This window comes from Calonectris borealis, chromosome 1, assembly GCF_964195595.1.
Source record: "Calonectris borealis chromosome 1, bCalBor7.hap1.2, whole genome shotgun sequence".
In the NCBI taxonomy this organism is placed as follows: Eukaryota; Metazoa; Chordata; class Aves; order Procellariiformes; family Procellariidae; genus Calonectris; species Calonectris borealis.
Window position 1 is genome coordinate 47,190,342 of NC_134312.1, and position 27,853 is coordinate 47,218,194.

The 27,853-nt window shown below is 32.7% G+C and overlaps 1 protein-coding gene across 1 annotated transcript in view; it reads left to right on the forward strand.

The window, feature by feature from the left end:
* LRRIQ1 (leucine rich repeats and IQ motif containing 1) overlaps nt 1–27,853 on the forward strand; it is a 115,680-nt gene that overhangs the window by 72,153 nt on the left and 15,674 nt on the right. Inside the window, exons 23-25 of the mRNA XM_075150621.1 lie at nt 20,061–20,193; nt 21,777–21,837; nt 26,725–26,845. Of these exons, the coding sequence (XP_075006722.1) occupies nt 20,061–20,193; nt 21,777–21,837; nt 26,725–26,845 (315 nt within the window). The remainder of the gene's footprint in view (nt 1–20,060; nt 20,194–21,776; nt 21,838–26,724; nt 26,846–27,853) is intronic.

Sequence of the window (27,853 nt, forward strand, 5' to 3'; positions counted from 1 at the left end):
CATAAACCACTAAATAAATGTAAAAAAAAAAAAAAAAACAAAACCACATTCTAAATATTTCTGCTTTATTTCTTTAAATTGGGAAATGGGGGGAGAAACCATAGCATCAACAGCAAGTACACATGTGTTATCTGTTAAATAAGAGAATCACTACTTTTGAAAGGGGATGCCCTCGGAAGTGAAACAATTAGAATAGTTTTAGATTTTGAAACGGGAACACATCATGGTAGTGAATATTTAAGAGGTAATCTAGTTAAAATGTTCGATGAATGTCTTTCGTCTTCATTATGTCTTTAGTTTGTGGTTAAAAATACAAATAAGTCAAAAAGGAATAAAAAAATCAGAGGTATAAAAATAAAGAGTGAAAAAGAATGAGCTTAATATCTCATGTTTATATGTTTCTGAGATAAAGGTTATATTCTGTCATAATTTGCCTTCTCATCTAAGCTACTGCATCATACTGACAGTGTGGTATCATGCAACATCTGTAAAGCAATATCTAAACATAGTGAGGACGCAGTGTTGATGCAATATTCAACTATTTTCCTGTTACAAAAGTTGTGAAGAGCTGATATGCAAAAAGTCAATATCCAATTTTGAAAACTTGTGCGTAACTTTAATCCCATGGGACAATTCACATATCTCTAATTTGACATACACATTGTAGGAAAATACATTTTCAAAACTTGAGTGACATCATAAATTTTTATTCAGTTTTATAAAAGTCATCATGCTTTACTCACTGGTGTTATAAAAATCCCTACAGGGCACCATTATTTCACATTTGAATCACAATAGCACAGAGAAGTTAGTCAGAGACAAAGCCCTTTGTATTACACGCTTCATCAACAGCGTGAGGAAATGTGGTTCCGACAGACAAGAACTTACCATTTAAAAATACAAGCAAGATGTGAAGGCACAAACCATAATATAATTAAATGTGTGTTAGTGTATATTTGTGTGTCTATATATGTGTATGTGTCAATACATATACATACGATACATCTGTGTATATACACACAAATATATATGCATATACCGTGAGTGTAAGTAGGTATATGAATTCAATAAGCATAACACCTAAGCTTTTTTATTTGTATACCTTGAAAGGAAAGTAAATTATGAACAATTACTCTCTGGTGTAATTTGTAGTATCAACGTGCATTTTGTAATCCTAATGCTTTCTGTCTAGATGCTGTTTCAATTTCTTTAAAATTAATTTAATGCATGTGGTCATTGTATAATAGAGATTCGTTAAAACTATCATTTAAATAAATTATGTTTGGTTAATTATGAATCATAATTATATATTGTGACATTAACTTCAGTAAGTTATAAAGTAAGCCACAGAATATGCAAGTGTAAATATGTTTACTGCTTCTCTTAAGAAACTATAGCCTGATCAAAAACCTGAAGACAGATGAAAGCCTGACTTGATGTACTTTCACTTCTGATGATTTGTTGGACGTTTCCTGGGATTATGTATATTACGCTGCTTTTTTTGATGTGATAGGGTTATGATTCCAGCACGGTTGTTGAGTTTCAGTTAGTGCTAGTTAATTGATAAACAAAATATGCCTGCTTACTGTTTTATTGAACATTCTTGGAGGTTTTTGTGTGTTTTGTAGATGGTTACATTTCAAAGATCTCAAAATTTTGGAAACGTTATAAGGAAAACAGATAATTTTCATCATTTCCTGTTTTGCAGCAAAGCATATTTTTAGAAAACTTTATGACTGCTTCTCCTCTTGTTGCCTGGAGTCTATTTCAGTCATTGATTTAATGTAAAATAATCTTGACTATTTTGGATAAAGTAGATCAGTAGTTGAAGGAAGAATCTATCCTTGACTCCTCCTCTTTTCTTGGGAAGTTCCAATTAGTCCTGGCTGAATGTGCGTCTTTGCCAGCTGTGGGTCTGTAATTATAGGGTCTGTAATTTCATTTACACAGAGGAAGGATACCTACTTTTGCAACCAACAGTGTGAGTGCTTTGTCCTGGTACAGCAGCTCAAAACTAAAGAAGGAGCCCCCAGACCTTGCACATTGTTTTGCTACAAGCTTTGGGAACAGTATATATCTTTTGGGGTCCTCTTTAATCCATCCACCTCAACGATTTTTGTGGGTTATCCAAATAATTTCTGTTCAGTGGAATGGCAGCTGGATTCCAATCTGTAGAACAAGTTGGAAGGATGCAGTAGATCAACTGAGACTCCAATCAAACTATCCAAATATTATTTGCATATGATTCACTTAGTTTCTCAGAATTTCTTAGACTATGTTCTAATTAATTATGTAGATTAGGTGATTTATTGGCACATATAGTACATTTATTTTTAGTCATATCCATATCCATCAATGGCACATCTATACCATACACTTCAAAGAAGTGGGAACAATACAGCTTGACTTCACTCAGGAACATGCATGATGACCAATGCCAGGAAGTTTAACTATATTAAAAATGCATTGGACGATGTTGTCAAGATATGTTTACTGTAGTTTGGGAAACTGTAGTTCTAATTGGCAGTACTGTATTTCCTGTCATTTTATGCTCATTGGCGACTAAAGAAAATGTAATGGGTATAATGTTAAGACAGATTTCACCAATACAAATTTGATAATGAACAGATTATGCTTTCTCAGGTGGCTTTTAATTATGGAAATATTTATTCATTTCTCTTTAAATTGTCAGTAGAAATAACATTTATTTTTCATATTGGAACAAGAATAAGAGGTAAAATGATCTTGTGATTATGTCATATGATTGGAAGATAAATATCAAGGATCCGTTTAAAGTCGTCTATTTTCCAGCTTTCTGATAGTTCACAGTTATGAAACTCCTTGTAGTCTCAAGTGAAAAATGTTGCAAAACATTCTTATAGATTATTATTACTAGTGCTATTTAAAAATGTGAACTTGAGACTTTGGAAAGGGGTAATTTAAGGTTACCTTTGAGTTAATTATGTGAGCTCATTACAATATTGTTGCATAATGATCAACATAGTTTCTTAGATTTTCTACATTATGATATATGAATACACTGAAGAAAAAGGATATGTGGTAATTAAATAGAATTTATATTGATTCAAATCACTGATGCTTTTAAATACCTGCATTAGAGTTAAGAGAAGGTACTGAGAGTGGAATGCTAATATTAATCTTTTTCAATGCTTTAAATATTTTGTTGTTTGTGATTTAAGAACATTTAAAAAGACATTGAATGATAGTAAATAATTTGTGTTAGCTCTTTTTGTCTTTTAGAAATTAGCTATTTTCAAGGAAAAATATAAATGGCATCAACTCCCAGGAATTGCATTGTTTGTAAACATCCATTTCTAAATTAAGTTATCTTTGATTGAGCTGTGATCTGAAAAGGATTAATAACCATGTTCTAAATATGGTCTTGCTGCAGTTCTACTAGCTCAATTGCCATGTTTACAGTAAAATGCAATTATTACATATCTCCCAGGCTTTAAATTTGTATGCCACATTAGGGAAGCAATTTCTAAACCATACAGCACTGACAAAAATGACAGAATAATGCATTTCCAGAGAATGTAAGATCTGTCCTGAAATGTGATGAAAATGTATTACAGTATGGAAGGGGATCTATATTTTAAAATCAGAATTCTATGGCTTTGTTTCTTATTATTTAGTTTGAGCTTACACAACAGAACTCTCGCATTGAAATATTTTCTCATTTTAAGGAATTAATGGCTCTCCACCAGCCCTTTAACATGTAAAATGAGTAGGTTACTTGTGTCCAGTACATCCAAAAAGAGCCAGGATAAAATAAACATAAGGAGTTGGATATCTTGGAAAAAATCTGTCATGGGTTTGGGTTAATCATCTCCAGAAGAAATTCAACTTGATGCCTGAAATGTAAGACTTCTTGGAGAAAGCAGTAAAGCCTGAGGCAGTGTTGATCTGAAGGAGTGCTCTCCATGGGTCAGAGCTGCTCTGCTGGCAGAGTGCAAACCCAGTTCACAACAGCGGTACGCTGAAAAGTTGTAAAAGACTGCAGGGGCCTTACAGTGCACGCACTCAAGCTTCAGTTACATAGTTCTAGTGGCCCAGTTTCTTATTATAAAAGAAAACTAAAAAATAAAATCTGTGCCTAATTTTCTAGCCTCCTGTCCATCAATGATACTGCAGGATTTCTTCAGTATTCGTGGAATGAAGCAATCCTGAAATTATGGTATATGTTTAAAAATAAATATGTAAAACATAATTTATGTGCATTTATGCAGTGCACTTCAGTGTCTGAATATTTATAAATGATCTAGACATATGACATTTTTAGTAATATTCTTGCTTTTCACATTCAATTAAAAAAAAAAAAAGGGATTTTCTATTTGCCTGAAGTTCCTGAACAGGAGGTATTTGCCATAGGTACATACCAACTTAATATTACGAATTCTCACTGTGATTCCAGTCTTTAGGGTTCCTGTATTCACGTTAAAGGTTTCTGACCACATATTTCACCTGCCTGTGTATTATATCTTTGTTCATGTCCCCATTGTTTTGCAGACTGTTGTAATTTGTGGTGGTATCAGGACTTTATTAGTGCATCAGACTTAAATGTGGTCTTTGAGCTAGAGAGAGCCAAAACTTGGATTTTATACAACATGTAGGCTATCACCTGTGCTTTCATAACATGGTAGTTTACCAATCTTTAACCTATAAGAAACTGCACATAAGAATGAAAAAAAAAAGTCTTACTGCTTTTTGCTAATAACTACCCAATGATGACTTCAGTGAGAATGAGATTTCACCTGAAATGTCATCAGAGGTTGAAAACTAGTTTTTCTCATTGTTGAATAAGGTAACATAATAGTTCAGATAGTCTTATTGGCATCTTCTGAGATTCTACCTCTCTTTTTTCTCCTTTCCTTGAAATTTTATGTCCAAAAGCTAGGTAGTGTAGATATCTGCATTTCAGCCAATGTATATGTAAACAAGTTGACTCCACGTTCATAGCTTTTAATACTACATAAGGCAATCATTTTGGATGAATAGACCCCTGAATACCGAAGCATTTCAAATCCTTTTTCATTTGACCATTCAGTGACCTGATAACTATTTCCTGTCCCTAAGTAAGGTTGTGACCCAGGTCTTAGAGTGCAAAAGACAGATAATTTTAGCAACAAGTTAAATCCAAATGGATTTGGTTGGAGGGGGTAAGGGACAATAGGTTTGGCTAAATTCCTCTAAAATAAAGTGTTACAGCACTTGGATTTAGTACGTCTAATTAAAAGTAATTGTTGAATTTGTTGCCATCTGTTTGGATGCCTGGGGACTAATCAATATTGGGGTGGTTTGTTTATTTGTTTTGCTTTTACTGAATAATACCCAATGCTGTTTTTACACTTCAAAAAACCAATTGCTAATGAAGAGGTCTTTAAAAGTGCATTTTCAGATATATTCCAAGTATTTTCCAAAGTGAGTATTTCAAGGATAAAAATCATATTGGTATGCAAATGGTATTTTAACATAGGCTACAGAAAATGTATGTTCTATGTCCATAAAAGTATCATGAATGTCGCATTGCACAAATGTTCATCTTGCAAAAGAATTTCCATGTGATATGGCGCTATGAACAAGGAATATACTGTATTCTTAGATATATTTTATATGTAGAAATCTTGTTTCAGTTGGACAACATGATACATTTTAAATCACAATTAAAGAAATGTTTCCTGTAGCTATACATTTTAATAGCAATGCCTCTGCATATTTAAGTACTTTTAGAGGTGAATTAAAGGAAGATCTTCACCCCAGAGCTTTTCATTGATTTGAAAATGTAGTTGATTAAAGTTTCTTATAAAAGAATTCTTTTTTTCCTATTCTGCAATGGGAACTATGGTGTTATGGAGAATTAATACTATTAATGAGGTCAGAGATCTACAGCATTCCAAAAAGGCCATTTTCATGTGTTTAATATTGAACACACATTTAGTCTCTTTCTTCTTCATAAGTAACAATGTTGTGGTTCAGATACATAATATATTTTGGTAATGTGCAACATTTTTCAAGCAAAACAAGACTCTAAAATTGAAATCTAGGTATTGAATATTTTATGCTATTCAATACTAACTCTTATACCAAAGTCTTATACCTTTTACAAGTTTCATGTAATCTACAAAATAGTATGTATGGTAGACTTAGCTGATTCTACAAGGAATTACAAGTAACTCAAATATTTTAGTAAAAATGTACAATCATGCAGTGATATCTGCGTAACTTCTATGCTGTGTTATTTCTATAATGTACATCTTCCAACTTCATAACTTTACAGTTCAATTCTTACCATGTGCAATACAGAAACATTTTAGCAGTTGTTTGAAATTTGTAAGTTTGTGCTGTTTTGATGTATGCACTGTGGATATTTTGTGTGCCTTATGTGTATAAAAAAGGTAGAAATACTGAATTTTCCAGTTATTTTTAATATATATATATTATTTTCTCATATTCTTAAGAAAGGCTGCATACAGAGATAATATTTTTGAATAAAATTTTATTTACATGACAGTCTAAAATAGTTCTTCCTTTGCAGGTTTATTGTCAAGTTAACTAATCCAACACGGTTATAATTTCATAAATTTGTAGAATCTTGTAGATAACCCAGTCCAGGTAACGAGATAAAGAAATCCAAGTAGCCACACAAAAGAATAACTTTATTTCACTTTCACAATCATCACTAAACAAGCAGATTATTAATAACTTTAATTTTTTTAATGGTTTCTAAATGCAGATTGAGTATCAGCGTTACTAAGAAATTGACTGTGGAAAGTCATTTCCCTAAAGCTTTTGCATGCTTATTGTTTCCTAATATGAAGCAAGCTTAGTAATTTTCACTTTATGAAGAGACCAGGGATATCTTTTGTCAAAGATAGAATTTAACTTTTAAAAAAGGGGAATTTAAACACTACTGTGTATTTCAAAGTTAAATTTATTGAGAATTTGCTTTAGTAGCTGATGTATATTTTGTAATTGAGAAATTAGTAGTGAATGTAAAAAGAAAGGAAGCTATGTGCTACTAAGGCAGAAAGTTCTGATTTAACCTACCAATGACCCAGCTTTGTTTGTTCAGATGACAGTTCTAAAAGTGTGCAGAGAGTATTCCCTTTTAATACAGTTATTTGCCGCAAGCCGTGACCTCATTGCCTGTCAGGGAGCAGGTCTGAATTGGCCCTTTCTCTGATATCGTGACATTGCTTCTGTTGCCTCGATTGTGACCTCTGATTGCATGATACCCCTGAGAGTTCAATTTAATAAGCGTGACTCCTGACTCTTAGCCAGGTCTGCCTTCTTAGGTTTTGTCAGACTCTACTTGTAGTCTGGTCTACATATGCTAAAACACTGCATAGGCTGTCATCGTACCATGTGAGTTGTGTGCACTGTATTCAAAATTCTCTTTCAAACATCTCTCATTTATTACAAATGGAAATATTTATAAAACCTTACTTGGAATAAATTTTGAAAGTTGCTTCTTCCACAGTTATGGCTGCTTGGGATTTTTGTTTTTTATTCCTTTGTACAAATGGTTACTATTATTTCACTATATTACTAAGCATGCGAGTTATCCGTGCATCATACTAATTCCTTCCTTTGAAATTTGTTTTATTTCCCCTATGAGAGTGTTATATATGTCTGTGACTTCCCATCAACAATATGTTTGTTCATTATAGAAACAGTAGGGGCAAATCCCCTTTTTTCCTTGCATAATTAATATAGTTGCACAAGGAGACGGTACTGATGAGCGCTCAGAGCACTGTGAGATGTAGTTATTCAGGACTAGTCAGGTGAAAGTTGAAGAATCTGTTTGGAATCCAGGAGAAGGTGAGTAGAATTAAGGCTTTTTAAGTATATTGAAATTTAGAAATCTTGGGTTTAGTCACTATTTTGCTACATCATTGCATTTTTTTCTCCTGTTTTCCTCCTCTTCTAGCGAGAATCCTGAAGGAAAGTCTGTTCAGAGACCTGGCTGCCTTGAGGATGATGATGCTATTCAGACATTTCTCCAGTTTTGGTATCCCTTGATGCATTCACTGAACCAGAATATGGAGAAGTTCAAAGATTTGAAAGAGAATTTCAAGAACCGCAGTAAAAGTTACAAACAAGTTTCTGTATTTACTTAACATACATTTTTTGTATTCTTATTGCAGACATGTATACCTTTTTCTAGCCTCTGTATCAGTACCTCTAACATACTGCTTCTAATCAATGTATTTAGCTTTTCAGAAAAGCAGAAAAATTTTGCTTGACAAAACAATGCTTGGTGCTCACTTTTGTAGTTAAACTTAAAAAAATTCTGTAAATATTACCATTTAATATTTCTTTATTTCTTCAACTGTTCTAAAGAATTCTGTTTGCCTTTTCACTCCAATTACTTTGCATTAAAATTGTTATATCTTGTACGAAAGGGACACTGCATTAGATTCTTTCTTATAAAACACATTCTCCAATATAAAGCAAAAAGCAGGTATTTTCTTGTTACATTCAAACTTGGCAATTAAATGCTGTTCGTTCTTCTTCATGACAGTGACTGTTACAGTGGAAGTAAAATCTTGGTTTGGCCAGTTACATCATATTTAATTCATATTTTAAAAAATCATATTTAATCACATATGTATTTGATCATAGACAAATTCCCGTGTAAATTAATACAATTTTAATAGCCTAATTTAGTCTATAAGGTTGTAAAACTTATAATATAATCATCTGTTCCCTTCTTCTGGAGTAAATAGTGTAAGATTAGCTATTGAAGTTCTTTAATCTCGAATGGGAGTTTGCTTACCTAATTGGAATTTATGGGATTTCACTCCTTTTTGGATCAGACCTTAATGCTCCATAAGTTCCTGTGCTATTTGCAGGAGCTTAGATAATTGGCTGCAAACAAGCGAAGTTAGGAATGGACAACTGTTTTACCTGCTGTTAGGCAACAGGTAAAACAAATTATACTTTTAAGTTAATTAGCTATGGCTGTCTTGAAAGCTATTGCAAATATAAACAGAATGCACATGAGGCAAATTCACCTATTCAGAATCATCATGGTATTTAACTTATTCCCTCCTTTTCAAATGAATTTATATGTATGTACATAAAAATATATATGTAAGTCAGTGAGTTGGAGAGGTTTTGTACAAACTTAGCTTAAAAGTTTAGTAAAAAAGAAACTAATTTAAACACACCTACTCTAAGAACAAAATATTTACAATCAAGCTTAAAGTAAGATTAAATTATGTTCAGTAATAGAACTAGGGTTTTTGTTTTGTTTTAAAAAAATAATTTAAATAAAGGTCTAAACAAAATTCTGTAAAAGAACAGGAGGAGTCAGGGCTAATTTACTCCTTTTTCAACTCTGATTTCTTCATTCACTGAGGTAAATCATTCAAACGTTCTCTGCATGGATAGAGAAAATCTGTGCCATTGTAACTATAACTGATCCAAAATCAATATAATTAAGTCAGTTCAATTCCCCTGGGGCTGAATACTCTTGAATATGTGTTGATTTCTCTAAAATTATATACTGTGTTTCAATTATTGCATTTTTCATGTGTTTACAAGCTGAAAATTTCAGCCCAATTAATCAAGAAATCTATAAAAATCCTAAGCTCTTTGAGCCATATGAATTAACCTGGGGCAAATTGTGGTTTTGTTTTGCTTTTTTTACCTGTCCTTCTTCACAAATGGAAATCCCTTTTTTTAATAGATCCATAAGACACTGGAATTTCATATTGTTTATTTTCTTCCATGATGTATCAACCAATTAAGTATAACTTAATAAGAAGAATTAGTACTTTTCTGTCTATATTTATAGTCACTCATAAGTTTAGTATTTATGGTTATTTTTAAGTTGGATATAAATATATAAGAATTGTACACGCTTGGGGATTAACTCACTTTAGATGTAGAGTCTTAAGAAGAAGAACCATGTCTATCTGAGACTTTTTTTCCATTGAATTCAATGAGCATTAAATCAAACCTTGTTTATACAATGTTTGGTATAATGACAGGCCTGATCTTCAGTGGTACCTCTGGGTTTTACTATAAAGTAAATTAAACAGCAGCCTTGCACTTAGTCTGTGTAGACTTTGCATGTATATTTAACAATGTAGAGTAGTTCTGCTGTTATGCATTACTGCACTGACAAAGCTGTGAATTGTTGTCACAATACCTTCATCAAATACCAACAGGTATTTCAAGTCAACATCAGAAAGTAAGCCAGAAGGAGTTTCACCCACACAAAATAAAACACTTTTAAATTGAAAATGATACATATACATAATAGATAGAATAGATAACCAATTTATAGGTATTCATAACTGAACTACATACTAACATTAATACAATAATTTCATGATTTCACTTTCAGTGTTACTCTGCATTGGTAAGTACCAATCACATATGGTACTCGTGTGCATCACGTGTGTTGATGAACATGTGTTCTTAAAAACAAGTTCATATATTCAGATAACTATCTAGAAAAAATGTTTATTCTCAAGAGTAAACATAATAAAGACTTTTTAAAATATATATTCCCAATCTGTGATACAAAATCACATATTTTAATTACTTGCTCATAAAAATTATGAGACAATTATTAATGTACTGTAGAAGTCAGCTTTACTGACTAACTTCATGCTGCTCCTGAGTAATGATTTTTTTTTTTTTTTTAGTACTTGGCATATGTGTCTTCTTGTCACATAGCAACCTCAATTTGTTATTTTGTACAAGTCTTTTGTTGGGTTTAGATTTTTTGGTCCCTTTCTTGTACTTTTAAGTCCTTCAGTGCAAACAAAACCTACCTTAATGGTTGTCACACTCAATACAATTTATTGTATTTTGTATTTTTTGCCCTCTTGATAGGGGACAATATAGTAGTTAGACCTCCTGCGCTCTTACAAAATGTTCCTTTGTATTTGTTTTTTTGAGAATTCCTTTGGAAGATCTGATGTCTTAAATCATTTTGCTTGGTTTATTGAATTTAGAGAAAGGTATTCCGCTGGCTTGGACTCCATAGAAGTGATAATCTTTTCTTGCTTGGGAATGCTGTTTCATTACTGAGCAACTAAGCACTTCTGTTCAAGTTCTTGATTGTTTCTGTCGATTAATCTTAAGAACTGGAATGTATAGAACTAAAATCTATCAAAAGATTCTGTAAAAAAAATTTTGATGTTAGGCATCTCTTAATTTTCTCCTGCGCAATATGAAATATATTCCTCTTTTCAGTAGCGAATGTCCGTTAATAGGGGGTTTATTAATTCCCAAAGATTATGAGAAAAACTAGAGATTAAGTCTGTACTGGGCAGATTTGGGGGATGAGACAGAAATTATGTGAGAGAGTAGGCGGTAAGGGTAAACAAAATAGGCTCAATCTACTTCCATCTTATTTATTCCTTACATTTACTAATGGATAACTAAGCATGGAAATGCTGAACATACCATTTCAAAATTTTTTTTTACTCCTCCTTGATTTCTTTGGTTCTTCAAGGGCCTTGACTATCCAAAGATCTCTGGGTAACTCTTGGCTATACTCCATATTTACTTCTCAGCAGCGCTGTTGATGAAATTTGCCCATGCCGAGTGGCTGAAGCAGGTGGTATATAGACTACAGAACACCCTGTTCATAGAAGACTACACAAAAGAATAATGTGCAAGCGCAGCATAGTGCTGTAAGGTTTTTTATGTACTTTTTGAACTTGTAAAAGCCTGAGTGGATCTTGAAGAGTGCTAATTGCAGGAAGGAGCAATTTACATCAAGAACTCATCTCTTTGTGTGCATGTGGGTAGAATATCATCCCTGTAATTTCTCTATTTTTGTAGAGTTGGCGTTTGGTTTGGGGGTTTTTTGTTTTTTAAGAAAGAACCAATGTAGTTTTTCAAACATAAAGCTATTTCATGTTATTTCCCAACCTATACATAAAACAAGTCTGCCCTTGGGTGGCTGGACTGAAAAAGGTTAGTCCATTCTTTCTAGTTGTAATGCAACTTCTCTCTATTTAAGTTTTGGGAACCTGAGGAAGCTCTGCATGTGTGTGTCTGTGTCTGTGTGTGTGTCTGTGTATGTAGGTAGATGCTGAGACACTAAAATTTTCTTTATATATACTCTTCATCCTATCTGTTGTCACTTGTTTTACGTTTATTCCTGAGTAAAATACAATCTTTCTTCACTTTCACCACAGCATTAATCCAATATGAAAATTTCTGGCTATCCTAATAGTAATGCTGTTTATTATACTGTTACCACAATGTGAGAGTCCAACGTACTGGGGCTGAAGAGTTTGATGTTTGGATGTCTTCAATACTTGTCTTAGTACAAACAAAAATACCCAGAACAACTGATATATTTCAACTGAGTGGAGTCAGTGACTATGTAGAATTTAATCAAAAATTTAATAAATGCAAAATCATAGACTCAGTCACCAGAGCTTGCTATTTGCATTTCCAAACTTGGAAGGTTTCAAAGAAATTAGAATCTTAACATTTCCAAATGTCTGTGCAGTTCATTCTCCTGCTTTTTCTTCTGCTTTTTTTTCTGCTTTTCTATGGCGAAGAATTCACAGGGCCTTTGTCATTCACTGAGGTTAAAATAAATAACCATAACTATATGTTTAATTCCAGTGTTAAATGACTGCTGTAGTATTCTGAAGAAATAAACCAATTTTACTGAATATTTCCTTGATATGAATGTGTTTGAACAGTCATCTACATAAGTCTAAATGAAATGGTTTAAATGGTACAATATTAACCAGTTTAATCAAATGGCAGAATATTGTTTTGTTTTCTGGCTTATTTTTTTTAAAGAAATAATTCTTTATTTGGTGGACAAGGGAATCTCATACAATGTGTTAGAGAGTGTGACCTGTATTAAACTAGTGCACTACTGTTCCTTTATTTTTTCTTCCCATTTCTATGACTTATTTTTAATTGACCCAAGCAAGATATTCTCACATTATTCTTGTTATTAGCCCTCCACTATTCAATCCCTATATCTTTCCCCAAATAGCTCTTCAAGTTCTTATCCCAAGATTCACTGCCTGAACGAGATCAGAATAGTCATAAATTAGCAGAAAATAAAATCAGCAATTGCATGTGTAGCAGCTTCCTGTACACACCTCACGTGAAACATTTCCTTAGGTTTACAGATCAACTCAGAAAGGTGTTGTATGTCTTAGGAAATATCATTATATGAAACTGATATTGTTATGAAGGAAATTATAGAAGATAAATGAGAAATTGTGTTTAACCAAAATGGAGGAGTACAGAAAGTGGTGACAGCCCATAAAAGTTGCGAAAGTTGGATAAATTGGAATGAACAGTGTTTAATGCTGCCTTGAAGTCAGTGCCAGGAAAGTGAAGCTTATGAAGCAATTCAAAGGAAAACGTACCATGTTCACAAGAAGAGTAAAAGACATGAGCAATTTAATATGAAGTAGTAGTTTGCAATATATTTGTGTGATCAGAGGGTTGCAGTGAAAGAGATTCAATAATCAGGAAATACTGGGAGAGCTTCATCAACACTATCATGATATGAATAGAGTGAAATAACTTTAAATGAGGTGTCTTGAAAGTGCACCATTGAAGATTAAGTAAGACTTGGATTTGCCTCAATATGGGGAAAGGAACAAATTGAGCATAACCAATAAGCTAGGGATAAATACTAATTACTACTGATAAATAGTAGCATTGGTGTATTCTGCAGAGGCAGGAACAAGTAGCAAAATAGAAAAGAATGTGTGGGAAGTATGAAATCCTGTTTTCCTTGAATTCAGAAGCTGAAAACCACAGTTTCAGTGGTTTAGGAATCCCAATGAAAGGGTTCAGCTTTTACATAATCTAACAATACGACATCAAAGAGATAACACAGAAAGCACAGGCTGAAATGTAGTAACCACGGAAGCAGGATGAACTAAATAGGTGAAGCTTTATTACTAATCACCCAGAAATAGAGTACAGTGTAAAAGATAGAAAAAGATACAGCAAAAAAATAGAAATTAAAACAGGGAGAAAAAGGATAGCCAAAATAAAGATATGGTCTTAACTGAGAGTGTGATGAATACTTGGATTCGGTGCAGGAAGAATGAGTGTGAGGGTGAGGTCAAGAACAGTCATGTGGTAAAAAGGAGATGATTACAATAGCAGATGAAGAGATTACAGAAGAGAAGGTTTGCAGATGGAATAGTAATGTAGTAAACCTTATTTATAGTCTGAAAAAAATCTGAAATACCTGGTAAAAAGAGAAAAAGGGCACAAGTTTTAGAAAAAACCCTCAGAAATATTTTTTTTCCTTTTACTAATTGCTTTTATAATTTTTGAAAGATGTGCTCTTGTAGGTTGATCAGCACTCCCATGTTCAAAACTCCTTGTGATGTAATTGATAATGCATTTTTAAGCATCAAGAAATTTTGCATGTCATAACCTGATGTGGTACTCTTGTGAAAAAATTCTATTTAATCTTTTATTCAGCTGTGAACTCACTCAGACACTGCTATAAATATTTTTATTATTTCATTCATTCTAGTCCTAGAGATGGAAGTTGATTTAGTCAAAAGTTACTCAGATGAAAAAGTAACATCTAAAATTAACTAATCTGTACCGTATAGCTATGTCACAAACAAGTTTCTGTGTTTTTAAGGTAGAAATGTATGTGTTTTACTATCTGAAAATTCCAGACCTGAGTGGTAGATAAACAAAAATTATCTAGAGATACTATAATTTTAAGTGAAAAGAACTCTGTATCAATTACTGCCATATGATACCACCAACTGTCTGGAAGTTTTATATATATTGCTAATATAAATGTATTCACTGAATACCTGTGAGCATGCTAAAGACCACACTAAATACCATTCTTTTTCCAAAACCAGTATTTTGGGCATGTAGTGATTGCTATGTGATGCTTAGCTGTATTTAGTGACTTCTGACAAAGTAGACTTCTGACAAATGTGTCAAGCTTTTTGTGGAAGAGAAGAAATTCATTTCTCTTACATTCTGCTATAAATTTCTAGATGGTTTTGGGGGTGGAGTTGGGGGAGGTTGTTGTGGGTTTTTTATTATTGTTATTTTCCTGTCTGTTTCCAAATTCTTGCCCTGGTAGCAATGTTATTACTTATGTTGTTCTTGCTTTCTGTTCTGTGTGCATTATACAGATTTTGACAGAAATAATTTTGTTTGTGGACTAACATATGGAGAAAATGAGAAAAAAAGTTGGATTTTAGCTTTGGGATTTCAAGATTATTTATTAATGTGTATTATAACATGGACTCAATGATCTTAAAGGTCTTTTCCAACCTAAATGATTCTATAACATAACTTTATAGAATACATAGGAAAAATTATAAAAATCCTCGGTATATATAATTTTAATTTTCTTTCAGAATAATCTTTTTATAGAGTTTGTACGCTCATACACAGACTCACACACACACGCCCTCATAATACATATTGCTCACTAGTAACGTATACCAGTATACTGTCAGATAAGAAAAATTTCAATATATTAATAGCATACATATAAATTTTATACCAAATCATCTCAGCTACTTAATTCCTTTATTAAGAGCACCACTTCCAGAATACATATTGAGAAAATTAACTCTGGTCACATATTTTTTATATTAAGGGAGGAAAACTTAGAATGCTGAAGAAATTCCAAGCCCTTCTTTCACTTTGTAGGTCTTAGTTTTCTTAGTGACTTACTTTATTTGTATTGTACTCTGTATGAAGCAAGTTTTGAAGTGAATTAAATCACCCTCTAAACACAAAATTTAACTGTAAAAGGTTGGATACAGTGCAGACTTCTCTACACATTTCTCTGTTTCAAGAAACATATGACATATTAAAGTTAGACCTTTTATCTTCCCATCATCAACAAATAGATTTGAAAAAAAAATCACTGTGTTGAATCAGATTCTTCAGCATCCTCTTGCATATAAATTGACAAAGAGTTGAGTAGCTAACTGGGATTTACAACAATCAAGAAAGATCGGTGTTTCCTGGGCATAGAATCTGAAAACTAAAATGCAGAATCTGAAAGATCACCCTGAATGTAGACATTGTGTAACCATCTCCCTTCTTTTTGTATACTGGCTTGCTGTTAAGAACAGTTGCCCTTGCACTGGGGAACATGGGTATGAGGTACTCCTTAGGCAGTGGGAAACATAGGTTTTCAGGTACTCCTTAGCCTGGTGAGATTTGAATCTCTGGCTTCCACATGCCAAGCTATTCCCTTTGAGTATGTTTCAATCCTTTTTTTAAAGGTAACTGCTACAGCTGAGGGCACAAGATCTTGAAGAAAAACCTATGAGAAGAAAACTGACTTTATATAGAACTTAGGGCACTTCACCAGTAGTAGTTCACAGATTCTTAGCCCTTCTCCTTTAACTCACTTAATGGATTATCCAGAGATAATCTAATTTAAAGTACATAAGTAACACCCATATTTTAAACTGAACATGAGTCATTCTGTCTCAGAGCATGCCCAGCAAACGAATTTGACAGAGGATGACATTTTTCTGGATCCTGAAGTTCAGGTTCTTACGGGTTTGCATATTGATTTGGGGACCTAAAAAAGAATTTGTTATTTTCCTGAATGTTCAGTTCCAAGGACATTTCAGGTGCCCAGGCTCTTCTTTGTAAGTTCTCTCCACTTAGATGCCCAAATTCTGTAGGAAAATGGCAGTAGGTGCCCTTGAAAGCTGCATTAGATCTGGCCTAAGTACACAGTGGAGGGATTAATTGGCAACACCTAAAAATCATTACTGTATTAATGCCAAATGTAAGACTATTCCAATCTTAAATTATTAACGTGTGTGTCATGTAAAAAAAAGTCAAAAAGATTGAAAGCTTAGAAGTGATAATCTAATGAGAGTACGATACTTTAAATACCTCTGTGATTAATTTTGTTTTTGACGGAGTTATGCCTTCTTTGATGTATTCCTTTTTTCTTTGATATTGTAAGAGTTGTCTGGGTTTAACAATTAAAGATTATAGGTCTGATCCATTTCAAAGATACAGAATGCTTACAGCTCTTTGGAACTTATGTGGAATTTGTGAGTGTTAGTAGTTCTACAAAATCAGGTCCAGGTTTTTAAAAAACCCAGAGCTCTTATTTAAGAAAGCTATCAAGCAAATGCATGTTAATGATACTGATACACCAGATCCTCAAACACATGATGTTCATAAGTGGAATAGAAAAGTGATAATGCTGTGTTTTAATTCATAACATAATATTTTTTCATAAGAACTAAAAAGAGAGATGTTACTATTAAAGAGTAAGAATATGGGTATGTTCCAAATAAGAAAATAGAATACAGTTTTCTGCAGCATTATTAAACAAATTATTGAACAGTGTCTGCCCATTTGAGGAAAAAAGCCACTATTAACACTAATGTGGAACAAGAATACTCTGTTCAATAACAGATATAATTTTAAGGAAAAAAACCCTATTGTGTGCACTTTTATCTTGGTCACTTTCTTGTTTCAATAACGTCTCAATAATTCACGTGCAAAAATAAATTAAAATAAATTTAAAATAAAATAAAATTTTATTAAATAAAACCAGTTGTGTTTCAGACATAATTCAGTCAAAAATTCAAAGTACAACTAAGGCAAATTATTAACAATCATTTTGGAAAAATAACTTGCCGAGTCATTTTTTTGTAAGTTTTATCATAGCTTATTGTATGTGGATCTTCTTTTGACCATCACTGACACACAGACTCAGACATGAACTTCTAATACTGGTTTTAAATCCTTACATACATTTCCCTTTTAATGGAGGAAAAGGTAAAAAACATTTTAGTAAATGCATAAATAATACTGATCCCTTTTAATAGGAAGAAGTAATTCTCTTGAGAAAGATGGTAATACTGGACCAATACTGTATTTACTTTTCTGTAAATACAGATAAGAAAAAAGCTAAAGATAATGTCTTGGGGAATTATTTCTCATTGGAGAACACATGCTGAAAAGCAGAAGGCTCAATCTCCAGGAATGCTCTTACGAAGTCATGCAGAATGTTTCTTACTGCTGTTGTAAACAGCATCTTCTTCATCTGGAGAGCTATAAGGGTACCAGTGTAGTTGCAGAGTTGGAACCTATAAACTTTCAAAATTTAAAGGTCAGAAAGCTGTACTGAACCAGGAACAGGGGAAGGCAATATCATAAACTTAGAAAAGAAGAAATGGCTCCCACTTTAATCAAGGAAGGTGATGAACTCTATAATTAGGACTCTTTATATTTTAATATTTGGCACTGACTGAGCAGTTCACTGCTTGATCTTTTTACTTAGCCCTTACAACCTCATTTGGGTAGATAGAGTGACTCTCCATCCAAGCTTTTCATTTTCTGTCTTCCTAAGGAGGTAAATGAGAGTTCTTTACATCAACTGAGGATAAATTCTTGTGCCTAAGTTCTAGTCTGTGAGTCACTAGCAAGACATACATGACTTCATATTCTGGACCAGGACCTTGCCTCATTTTAATAGGTTAATTATGGGTTTGGCAGTTGAACACATTCAGCCCAGGGAATAGATTTGATTTGAATAGAGATTCTCTATACCAAGATAAATGGAGAGCACAATCAAAAGACATTTGTATTTCAGACTATGAAATGAGAAGTTATGATACTTTAACAATATTCCTTTAGAGCTAAAAGATTAAAGCAATGAGCTCACTGTAAAGCCAGGTAAAATGCAAGTGAGGAACTACATTTTGCAGCTTACACAAAGTATATTATAATTTTACAGAAGGAAAAGTTTAAAAATACCACAGGTAATGTAGCAAACCTCTTACAAAGGTGAGTTGGTGAATAGCCTGTAACTTCAATTTATGTTGTCAAACCATGAATGAAAACTAAGGCTTAAAATATGAGGAAACCATTCACCTCAAAGGCAGTTCTGACATCCCCCCGTCTCCCCCCTTTATTGATAGTTAAATCATTCATAGTGGGCAAATAGACTTGATACCAAGTGGAGTGACCTACATTCTTTGCTGGTTCAAGTGCAAAAGGACAGGTGTGCTCTATAGTCCACTAAGCAACTTCTAGTAGCTGTTGAATTTACCTATCACCGAAATAAAAATCTTTGAAAGGAAAAAAGGAATAATCAGCAAGAGGGAAGATAACTCAATGTCATCTGAAATGAGATTAAAGAGAAAAACATAATACTTTTGTACAAAAAAAAAAGTTCTCTGATGTCTCTAAAAGCCCTGAGTCAAAGGTGCCAAAAAGCCATAACCTATAAACTTGATATATAAGAACAGAAAATAAGGAGTTATTCTAATCCATGAATGTACCCATGCAACAATGATGCTTCCTCTGCAGGCTCTTCTAATTCTGCCATCCTCTTCCTTATGCCTCAAAATGTATCTGGTATTCACCAGAATGGTCCCAAAAACTGAAGGATCTCCAGAATTGTACAGCTTTTTTTCATAAGGTCGCTATTTTATTCTCTGTCTTTGGGTGTCTTTTGTGATCCAAAAGTAGGTAGTAATTTGTGAAAAATAATTTCATTTATGTGTGCGATTGCTTTGAAGTCCAGTATCAGAAAGTGCCATTAAAGTGTCTTAATAAATCATATCAGTAAAAGATAGATCAGAGGAATAAGATTGCCATGTGTCCACTCTTGCATATAATGGTGATTTTTTTAATCTTATAGATTGGTAAATAGAATTATAAATACACATGAATGTGTATTTTTAAGCATAGGGATAGCACAGTAAGCAACATTCACAGATCCTATGACAAGCAATTTATGTATATTTCCATATATATTTCAGAATAAAGGAGAATCTTATTTCCCAATAAAAATAATTTTATTCAGAAGGCCAATATTTAATCCCAAAAGATAAAATAAACCATAAAATTCAAAATTAATTTAAAAGTATTTCTCAAATGTATGTGAAGAAATTCAGGTTAGTTGGACTCTTTGCAAGAAAAGGAAGTAATTGCCTTTTTTCTTTTGTAAATGCTCAAAGTTTATCATCTGGGGAATCTTTAAAAAATGATATTTTAAAATAATAATGAAAGACAGGAGTATTTTTTTTCCTCCCCAGGTAAAGAAGAAGAATTTTCTCAGCTGGATACTACTTTAGATGAGAAATTACAAAGGAGAAAAGACTTTACATACCAGTGGCTTCATACACAGCTTTTGGATTATGAAGCAGCCAGTTCCAAAAATATGAAGTGGTGAGGTCATTGCCTTTAAATTAGTTTTTTTTTTTTTTAATTTTAAATTTATCTTGTAAAGTGAAACCTAGGTTAATAGTTCTAAAACAAACACAACTTTGTAACTAGCAGACAGTATACCATATTTCCGGGTCCCAAACATGATACCGTTAAGAATTGGTTTAGCAGTCATTATACAGATACTTCTTCCATGGTGATGATGAAATGATGCACAGTGCAGAATCTTATGATAAATATCTACATAGCATTATGCTAGCAATGGACTGTTTTTTATATTGTAAAGAGTATAGAAAAAAGTGCTTATTCATCATATATTTTATAACTTTATTGGTTTATATTATGGTTTTATGTAATTAGATTAACTGTAACATTACCTATATTGTTAGATTTGATTAAGGAAGTAAAAAACTTTTTAACTAGATAGTATGTATTTATATTTTGTCTTCAACACATAAACCCAACTTTTACATCTTCATGGTATACTTTAGTAAAATGTTGTAAACATGTTCCTTCTATATTTAATTTTGATTATTAAACAGGTAAAATATCAATACAGTTAAAGAAAAGGTTAATCTTATTCCCTAAACTAATATGAAGACATAGTAAGTATATTTTAGTCATAAATTCAATATAAACCATTGATATCTTAGTGAAGTCATTAGTAGACCCAATGCCAAGCACCTCTAATAAAACCAAACAAGGTGTCAGTAGGCAAGCAATGGATTTAGTGTAAGCATTTTAACTTTATTTTCATTAAAAATGTGTTTAATTTGTAATAAAATGGACTGCATATTGTTATGTTTTGTATGGAAAAATATTCCACTTTTCTAAATTGCATCAATGACTGTAGGAAGTGTATGCAGCACATATTCCTTAGAAAATATATATCTGTCAGTCATGTTCCGTAATAGTGAAACACTCCAAGTGTTTGTTTAAGATGACTATCATGACTTTTAATTTGAATGAAAACACTGGAATAGAACATGTAGTGATGTTTGAAAGTAAGAAGGGATGGAAATTTATAGAAGAATTTTTTAAAATTTTATTATGTTACCTCTGCAGGTGTGTGCTATGCATTAGTATTTGTACTGACATTTTTTAAGATTATGATACCATTTTTGAATGTGGCAAAAGTCCCACTGATCTCCATTGGAACACCATTGGTAGACTGTTTAGAAAAACTAATACATTTATGTAACTGAAAAAATTTTATTCCTACGTGAAGTAATGTGACAACTGATTTGGCTATAATTTATGTCAGTACATGCAAAAATCCATGCATGGTTGCATTTATTGACATTTACATTTTTAAATTAGTATTCGATCGTAGCAATAAACAATATTAGTTGTTAAGAATTTCTTTATTTTAATGTTAAATGCAAATATTTTAATATTAATTACTCTGATTCTTTAATATTGCCAATTAATGCTAATTACTCCGATACATGTTAAACATGAAATTATTTTAAATAGTATCATTTCTACTTAAGCAGGAGTGTTTCCAGGAAAAGATTCTGTCCAGGTATTTTAGTGAACCCAGTACAGTGGGATTTATTGAAATTTCTATTCTACATTTTTCCCAGCTGTCGTTTTTTGCCTGAGTTAGATCCTGTGATACGTGACAGTAGACAAGTACAACTTGTGGTAAGAACTTGTTTCCTTGTGGGATTTTGCAGAATTCAGCTATGCCTTGATGGTGTTTTCAAATGCATACTTGGTGTAAAAACAACCAGGAGATTTTTTTGATTGAATATAATTCTTTAGTGTTGTCTTTATTTGGCAATCATGTCGCCCATTGATGGAGATCAGAAGAAAATGTTTGAGCACAAGAACCCATGTGTGTACATAGGGTTCTAGTTTCATAATCTGATACTGGTTTTGTTTTTAAGACATCAAATGCTACTGTGTGTTTTTTAAAGCTTCTAAATCAACCTTTTAAAAAATGTTTACAAAAAATTAAATATGGTTCAGCACTAATTACATTATTGACTGAAAACATGTATTCCTGTCAATCAGACAAGTTTAAATGTTCTTAAATTCTGTAAGTCACATACCTAAATCATTCTAATATGCCCACAGTGTCATTTATTAGAAGACAGTAAGTTGGACTAGTATATTAATAAGGTGACATTATTAAAAACAGTGTGTAAAATCAGACTTTTCCCTACAATTTCTTTTATATAGTTTTTTACATCATAAAATGCCCTCTGCTCTTTTCATGATTCATTCTTTTCTTTGCAGCATTTAAAAAAATGTTGTATTTTCTGAAATGTGTAGTTCTGTAGGTTGGCAGAAGGGAGAATATAAGCGATTTAACTTAAAAGTCTCAATGTCAGAGATACCCAAAGGTTTCTTTGATAGTGAGCAGTGTTATGATGCCTACAGGCCAATTTATACTGTATAAATATATATATTTATATATACACACTTTACATTTTATTGGCAAATTAGCAATATTCTTGTTGATGGAATTATGTGGGGGCAAAACTTACAAACTATACTGAATTAGTGTCTTATATTCATATATATAATGTAAGATGTTGCATAAAAAGTATTTCCTGGTTAGATGATGTGTCATATGCCTCATTCTGTACTCTGAGCAATCTTGGCTCTTTCTAACCTCTGTCTTCCTTAGCTTTACCACCTATGCAATATGCATGTTTTGGAAACACTTCCATAAACTTTTCTAAAATTCACAGTTGAAAAAATGCTTTTAAGACTTAGATGTTACTATTACTATTTTCTTTAAGTCAGATTTTGTCAAATTTTTCTCTGGTGTGGGTTGTGTCCAATTCTTAGGTTGCTGTTAAAGTTTAGTGCCTGAAATCATGAACCAGGCGACCATTGTGATGGGTTTTGGTTGCAGCAGCACTACTAGTTATTTGTTAGGTAAAGTCTAAAAGAGTAATTGCTCTAATTTGAGCAAATCATAATCTAATAATGTTATCTAAATTACACATTATGTAATTATCGGTAAGCATATGTGCACATAGGTAGATTGTATCTTATTTACAGTAAGCAGTTCTGTCCACAAAATACTGCTGCAATCCCGCAACAGTATTATGTGGTGTGCCCACATAACTGGCAATGTTATGGGATTGTCACAGCCTGTGCCACATAATTACATAGCTGTTCCACATGAATGAAATACAGAGAAAAATGCAATAGAAGGTCAAAAAATAGAAAAAGGAATAGAATGTATCTCTAATGCAGAAAGCAGTACCATATAAGCAATGAAATAATGATGTGGTTTATACACATAGATGACTGGAGAATTACGGGTTTAAAATTTGTATGGGTTCTCTTAACATTTAAAGGTTGAAAAGTGAAATGTGAACATACTCCTAATGCTTTTGCTCTGTAACTCAGTTAAAACCTATGAAATCATGACAAAAATGAAGTTAATACTTAGCTGCAATCATTATCAAAAAGTAAGAAAAGTTCTGGTAAACTGAAAGAAAGAGGAAAATATACATAAAAAAAAAAAAAAAAAGGATAATTAGAAGAGGAAAGCATTCCTGGGCATTTCTAGTAGTTTATTCATATGTTGTATGCTCGATCATAAAGTTTCCTGATGTGTAATAGGATCCCTAATTTGTATGGTTACTTAAGCCTGCATTCTGAAAGAACTAGATTAATATAATTTTCTAACTGATATTTGTGCACATTCCAAGAATTTAAGACATTCTTTTTCATGGATACAAAATGGTATTTCAACGGTTGCATATTAACAATAAAGTCTTAGCCCTTCTCATTGGGGAATAAACCCAATATAGTAACCTGCAGTAAATCTAAGACCTTATTATGTTAGTTTTGATGATTTTGCTTGCTACTGCTACTACATAAATGCTTAGGAAGGCTTGCTGACTTAAAGTTTAATCTGGGCACCTGAAATTAATATGATTTTGCTGAATGACATGTAAGATAGACTTCCTGATTCATCTTTGTATGTAGTTTAAGTTACCTACATGGTAAATTCGCTATTAATCGGTATCTCCAAATCATTAAGATATAACCTGAATTTAAAAGCACTTTTTACCTCAGAAAGTTACAGAATATCTTGATAATTTAACATAGGAACAGACAAATATTCAGATGCAGCGCTGTATTCAAGGCAAAGCTTCCTCCTCATTGAAATTAAATTCCAATTAATTGGAAAAAAAAGGTTTGTAGTAATAAAACTAAGGGCAAAAAGTCTAAAGAGTTAAATATGGTGATCACTACAGATGGATGTCCAATACTGCACTCTGTGAAAAAGTGTACCAGTATCTTAAATTTCTTCCAAATTTTTGGCTCTAAGCTATAAATGTAAAAGGGAAGGTTTTAATTAGCTTCAGAGGACTTTCAATCAGGTTCTTTACAAACCTGAAATTAAGTTTGCTCCAGTGATTAATACAACCTTAAATATTACTCTAACTGCAATTGGGTGAAAACACTTACCTTTATTTGGGAAAAAAAAAAAAATTTACATCAGAGAGCCAGACAGCCCTGTTAAAATCTAGCATAGAACACTGAATATTGTTGTCTACAAGATCTGAAGCCTCAGATTCTATGATGATAAGGATTGGATAATAATTCCATGGAAAGGTTAGTTGTTTAAAATACTGTGGCCTCCTGGATCTTTGGGATTTGGAACATTAGAAAACTTCTGCTGTGTGTTGAAACAGGTTGGATGGAAATGAGAATGATCAATTCCATTGGTTTGAATCTCTCTGAGCATCACAATGATTGCATTATTTCTACTAAGGAAAGACTAAAAGCTTTCTATTTAAAGATTTTGGACATACGGGGCTCTCACAAGCTTAAAGTGACTGTGAATAAAGGCCAAAAACATAAAGAGTTGGCAGGATAAAACTTGATCTTTTCAAAGTTTCTTGACACTGCTGTGGAAGAGAAAATAAAATATTGATGTTAGCAGCAATAATACAGCCTGCTACCTGTGCAAAGCAAAACTTTAAAATCACGGTCATTAAACATATAAAAGGCAAGCATCAGAAAACAAGAGAGAAACTTTCTGTGCTGACACAAAGGATACGCACTCACTTGGGAAGAGCATAAAATCTCTGTATCTTTGGAGTTGTTGGTTTGAAAATGCATGAACTTTTTAATGAATTTTACATTAAACAGTGACTGGGTAAAGACAAAGAAATGAAACAGGTCTCCATTTCATCTGAATTCTCTAAGTTAGACTGGACTACAAAGCCTGTCTGCATTGGTGCAATGCTGCTCTTGGTACAGTGAGCTGGTTTGAAGAGGAAGTCTGGAGATCGTCTCCTCCAGAATAGCCTACAACTTTATAGTAATGACATTTTCCTGAGAAAAAGGCAGCTGCAGGCTTCAACCCCCCGAGGAAAGAGTTGAGACCCAGTCTCTCGATTCCTGATTGAGCAGTCTAGCTACTATGATATGCAAAATTTTGGTGACATTACCGCTAGCATAGTCTTTCCTTTTTTGTTGTTTGTTTGTTTGCTTTTATAAAAAATGGACTCTACTCAGTTAGACACCTAGCTTCTGAAAGGATCTGGGGCTTTTCAGCCCAGATAGAGGAATGACTTCGTCTGCCTCCTGGACTCCACTTCTGAATGTCCAGAATCTAGAAAATTTAAGTATGTCCTTATATTCAGTCCAGCTGACTGGCTCTACACTGGGGATTTTGTAGATTGCTCTTCTGCAGTGTCTGAGTTTTCCCCGTCATTGTTACTGGCCCTCAGTATCTAGTCAACAGTATTGTTAGATGGCTGCTTTTGATGTTGAATAGCTTTTCATTGCAAGGAAGGGGAGTTCTTGTTGAGTAAATGTGAAGTCATTTCTGCAAAACTAACAATCTACCATTTACAGTGTGTGGTATCTTCCAGGTCAGTATTTTTAATCTTTGCCCTACATGTTCCCAAAACAAGGACCCATTGCTAAAATGAAATATGATTTTCATTTCTATTATGCCATATTTATGTGCAGGTACATTGCCTCATGCCAAAATGTATCACCATTGGATGTTAGAAGTTTATAATTAATATAATACTCTTACCTAAAGTATAATTAAAATGCTGTCTGATGGTTATGGTTAATTAGCAAAAAACTAAAAGATTAAATTACTTACTGGGCCCTTGGCTGATTGAACTGATACATGTCCTGGATAAAACATAAATATTGTAGAAAATAATCCAATATGACATCTCTGACATTCAACTGTAACTTAAATTATAGACTGGTCAGTAAATGATCTTAAGCTGTTTAAGGTTTCATCAGCCATCTGCAAGATTGATTTTCTTCAAAATTACTGTACTAAAATGTTTTCTTTTGTTGTTGCACTGACTCAGATCACAAACCACAGTTTTAAGATCGGCTCTTATTTACAGAAATGCTTTGACATAGTGCATTTGTTCAGCCTAGGCAACAATAAAGGATTGTGGTATCATTTTGAAGAAGGTTGTTTGACAGACCCTGTTTGTTTATTTGGGGTAATGTGAGCTGCATTCAGAAAATGTTATATTTTGTTTCATGATTGTGTACATTCTCTCCCACTGCTTCCAGGCAAGCCCTGTAAGCAGAGAAGACACGGATTTAGACCTTGTTTCCATGGCCAGTGGAAGTGCTTTGACTGAGAACAGAGAAAAAAATAAGCAGCCACACAGACACTCAGCAAGATCTTCGAGTAAGTTATGTTTTTTTTTTCAATATCAGTTTTAAAAATCACTTTAAAATGCTAGGTGGAACTGAGCATGCTTGGAATCCCTAATAACACATGCTTCTTATCTTTCTCTTTCTTACCTAAAACCTTTCCATACGTTTTCTACAGTTCTGTTTAAAAACTGCATCATTAATATCAATAGACTTTGCTCTTGTGATTTTAACCCACGGGAAGTTCCCTGTGACGTATACTAGGTCTTCTGATGATTGAGTTCTTAAAAGATTTTCTTTTCTCTAAATTACAAAACAGAGTGGTTTTTTTAATGTTCTCCTTCATTTTTTTTCCAAGAGAGGTTTGAAAAATACATGTTTTGTTAACTGAATACCAGAACACATATCCTAATCAAGCCACAGATTTCTGTCATGTTGATTACCAATTATGCTATAGTATATGCATCCTACTGAATTTACTATAGCTCAATGGCAGAGGATCCTTTTAAAGCCTTTTATTTTTACCACTCTAATATCATACAAATTAAGAAAAGAATCTATATATAGAAAAAATGAAAAAAAAAATACTTGAAAGTGATAAAATGGTAGCATTTTAAGTTTCATGTTTTATTTTGTGTAATATAACTGAAGAAAATGTTAATATATTCCTAATAATATGACACACTATATTTTGTCATTTATCTACAATGTCTTTTCCAAATAAATAAAACTCCAAACCCCAAAAATGTACATTACAGAAAATATATGCAGTATTAAATAACTTTGGCAAAATTATTGAAATTCCTAAAACTATTTAAGTAGTGAAGTTTATTGAAATGCTTTATGTCAAAATAGAAATCAGGTTATTTCATAAATTATATGTAATTGCTGGATTTGCTTTTTTGATTATGTTTTCATATATACTGACTTTTCACTTTCAATGAAAAACATTACAATTCAAGAAAAACGTAAAAATACTTGATATCTCTATTTTTCTGACATACTTTGTAAAGGTTTTAGAATAAAGATTTATTTACATTAT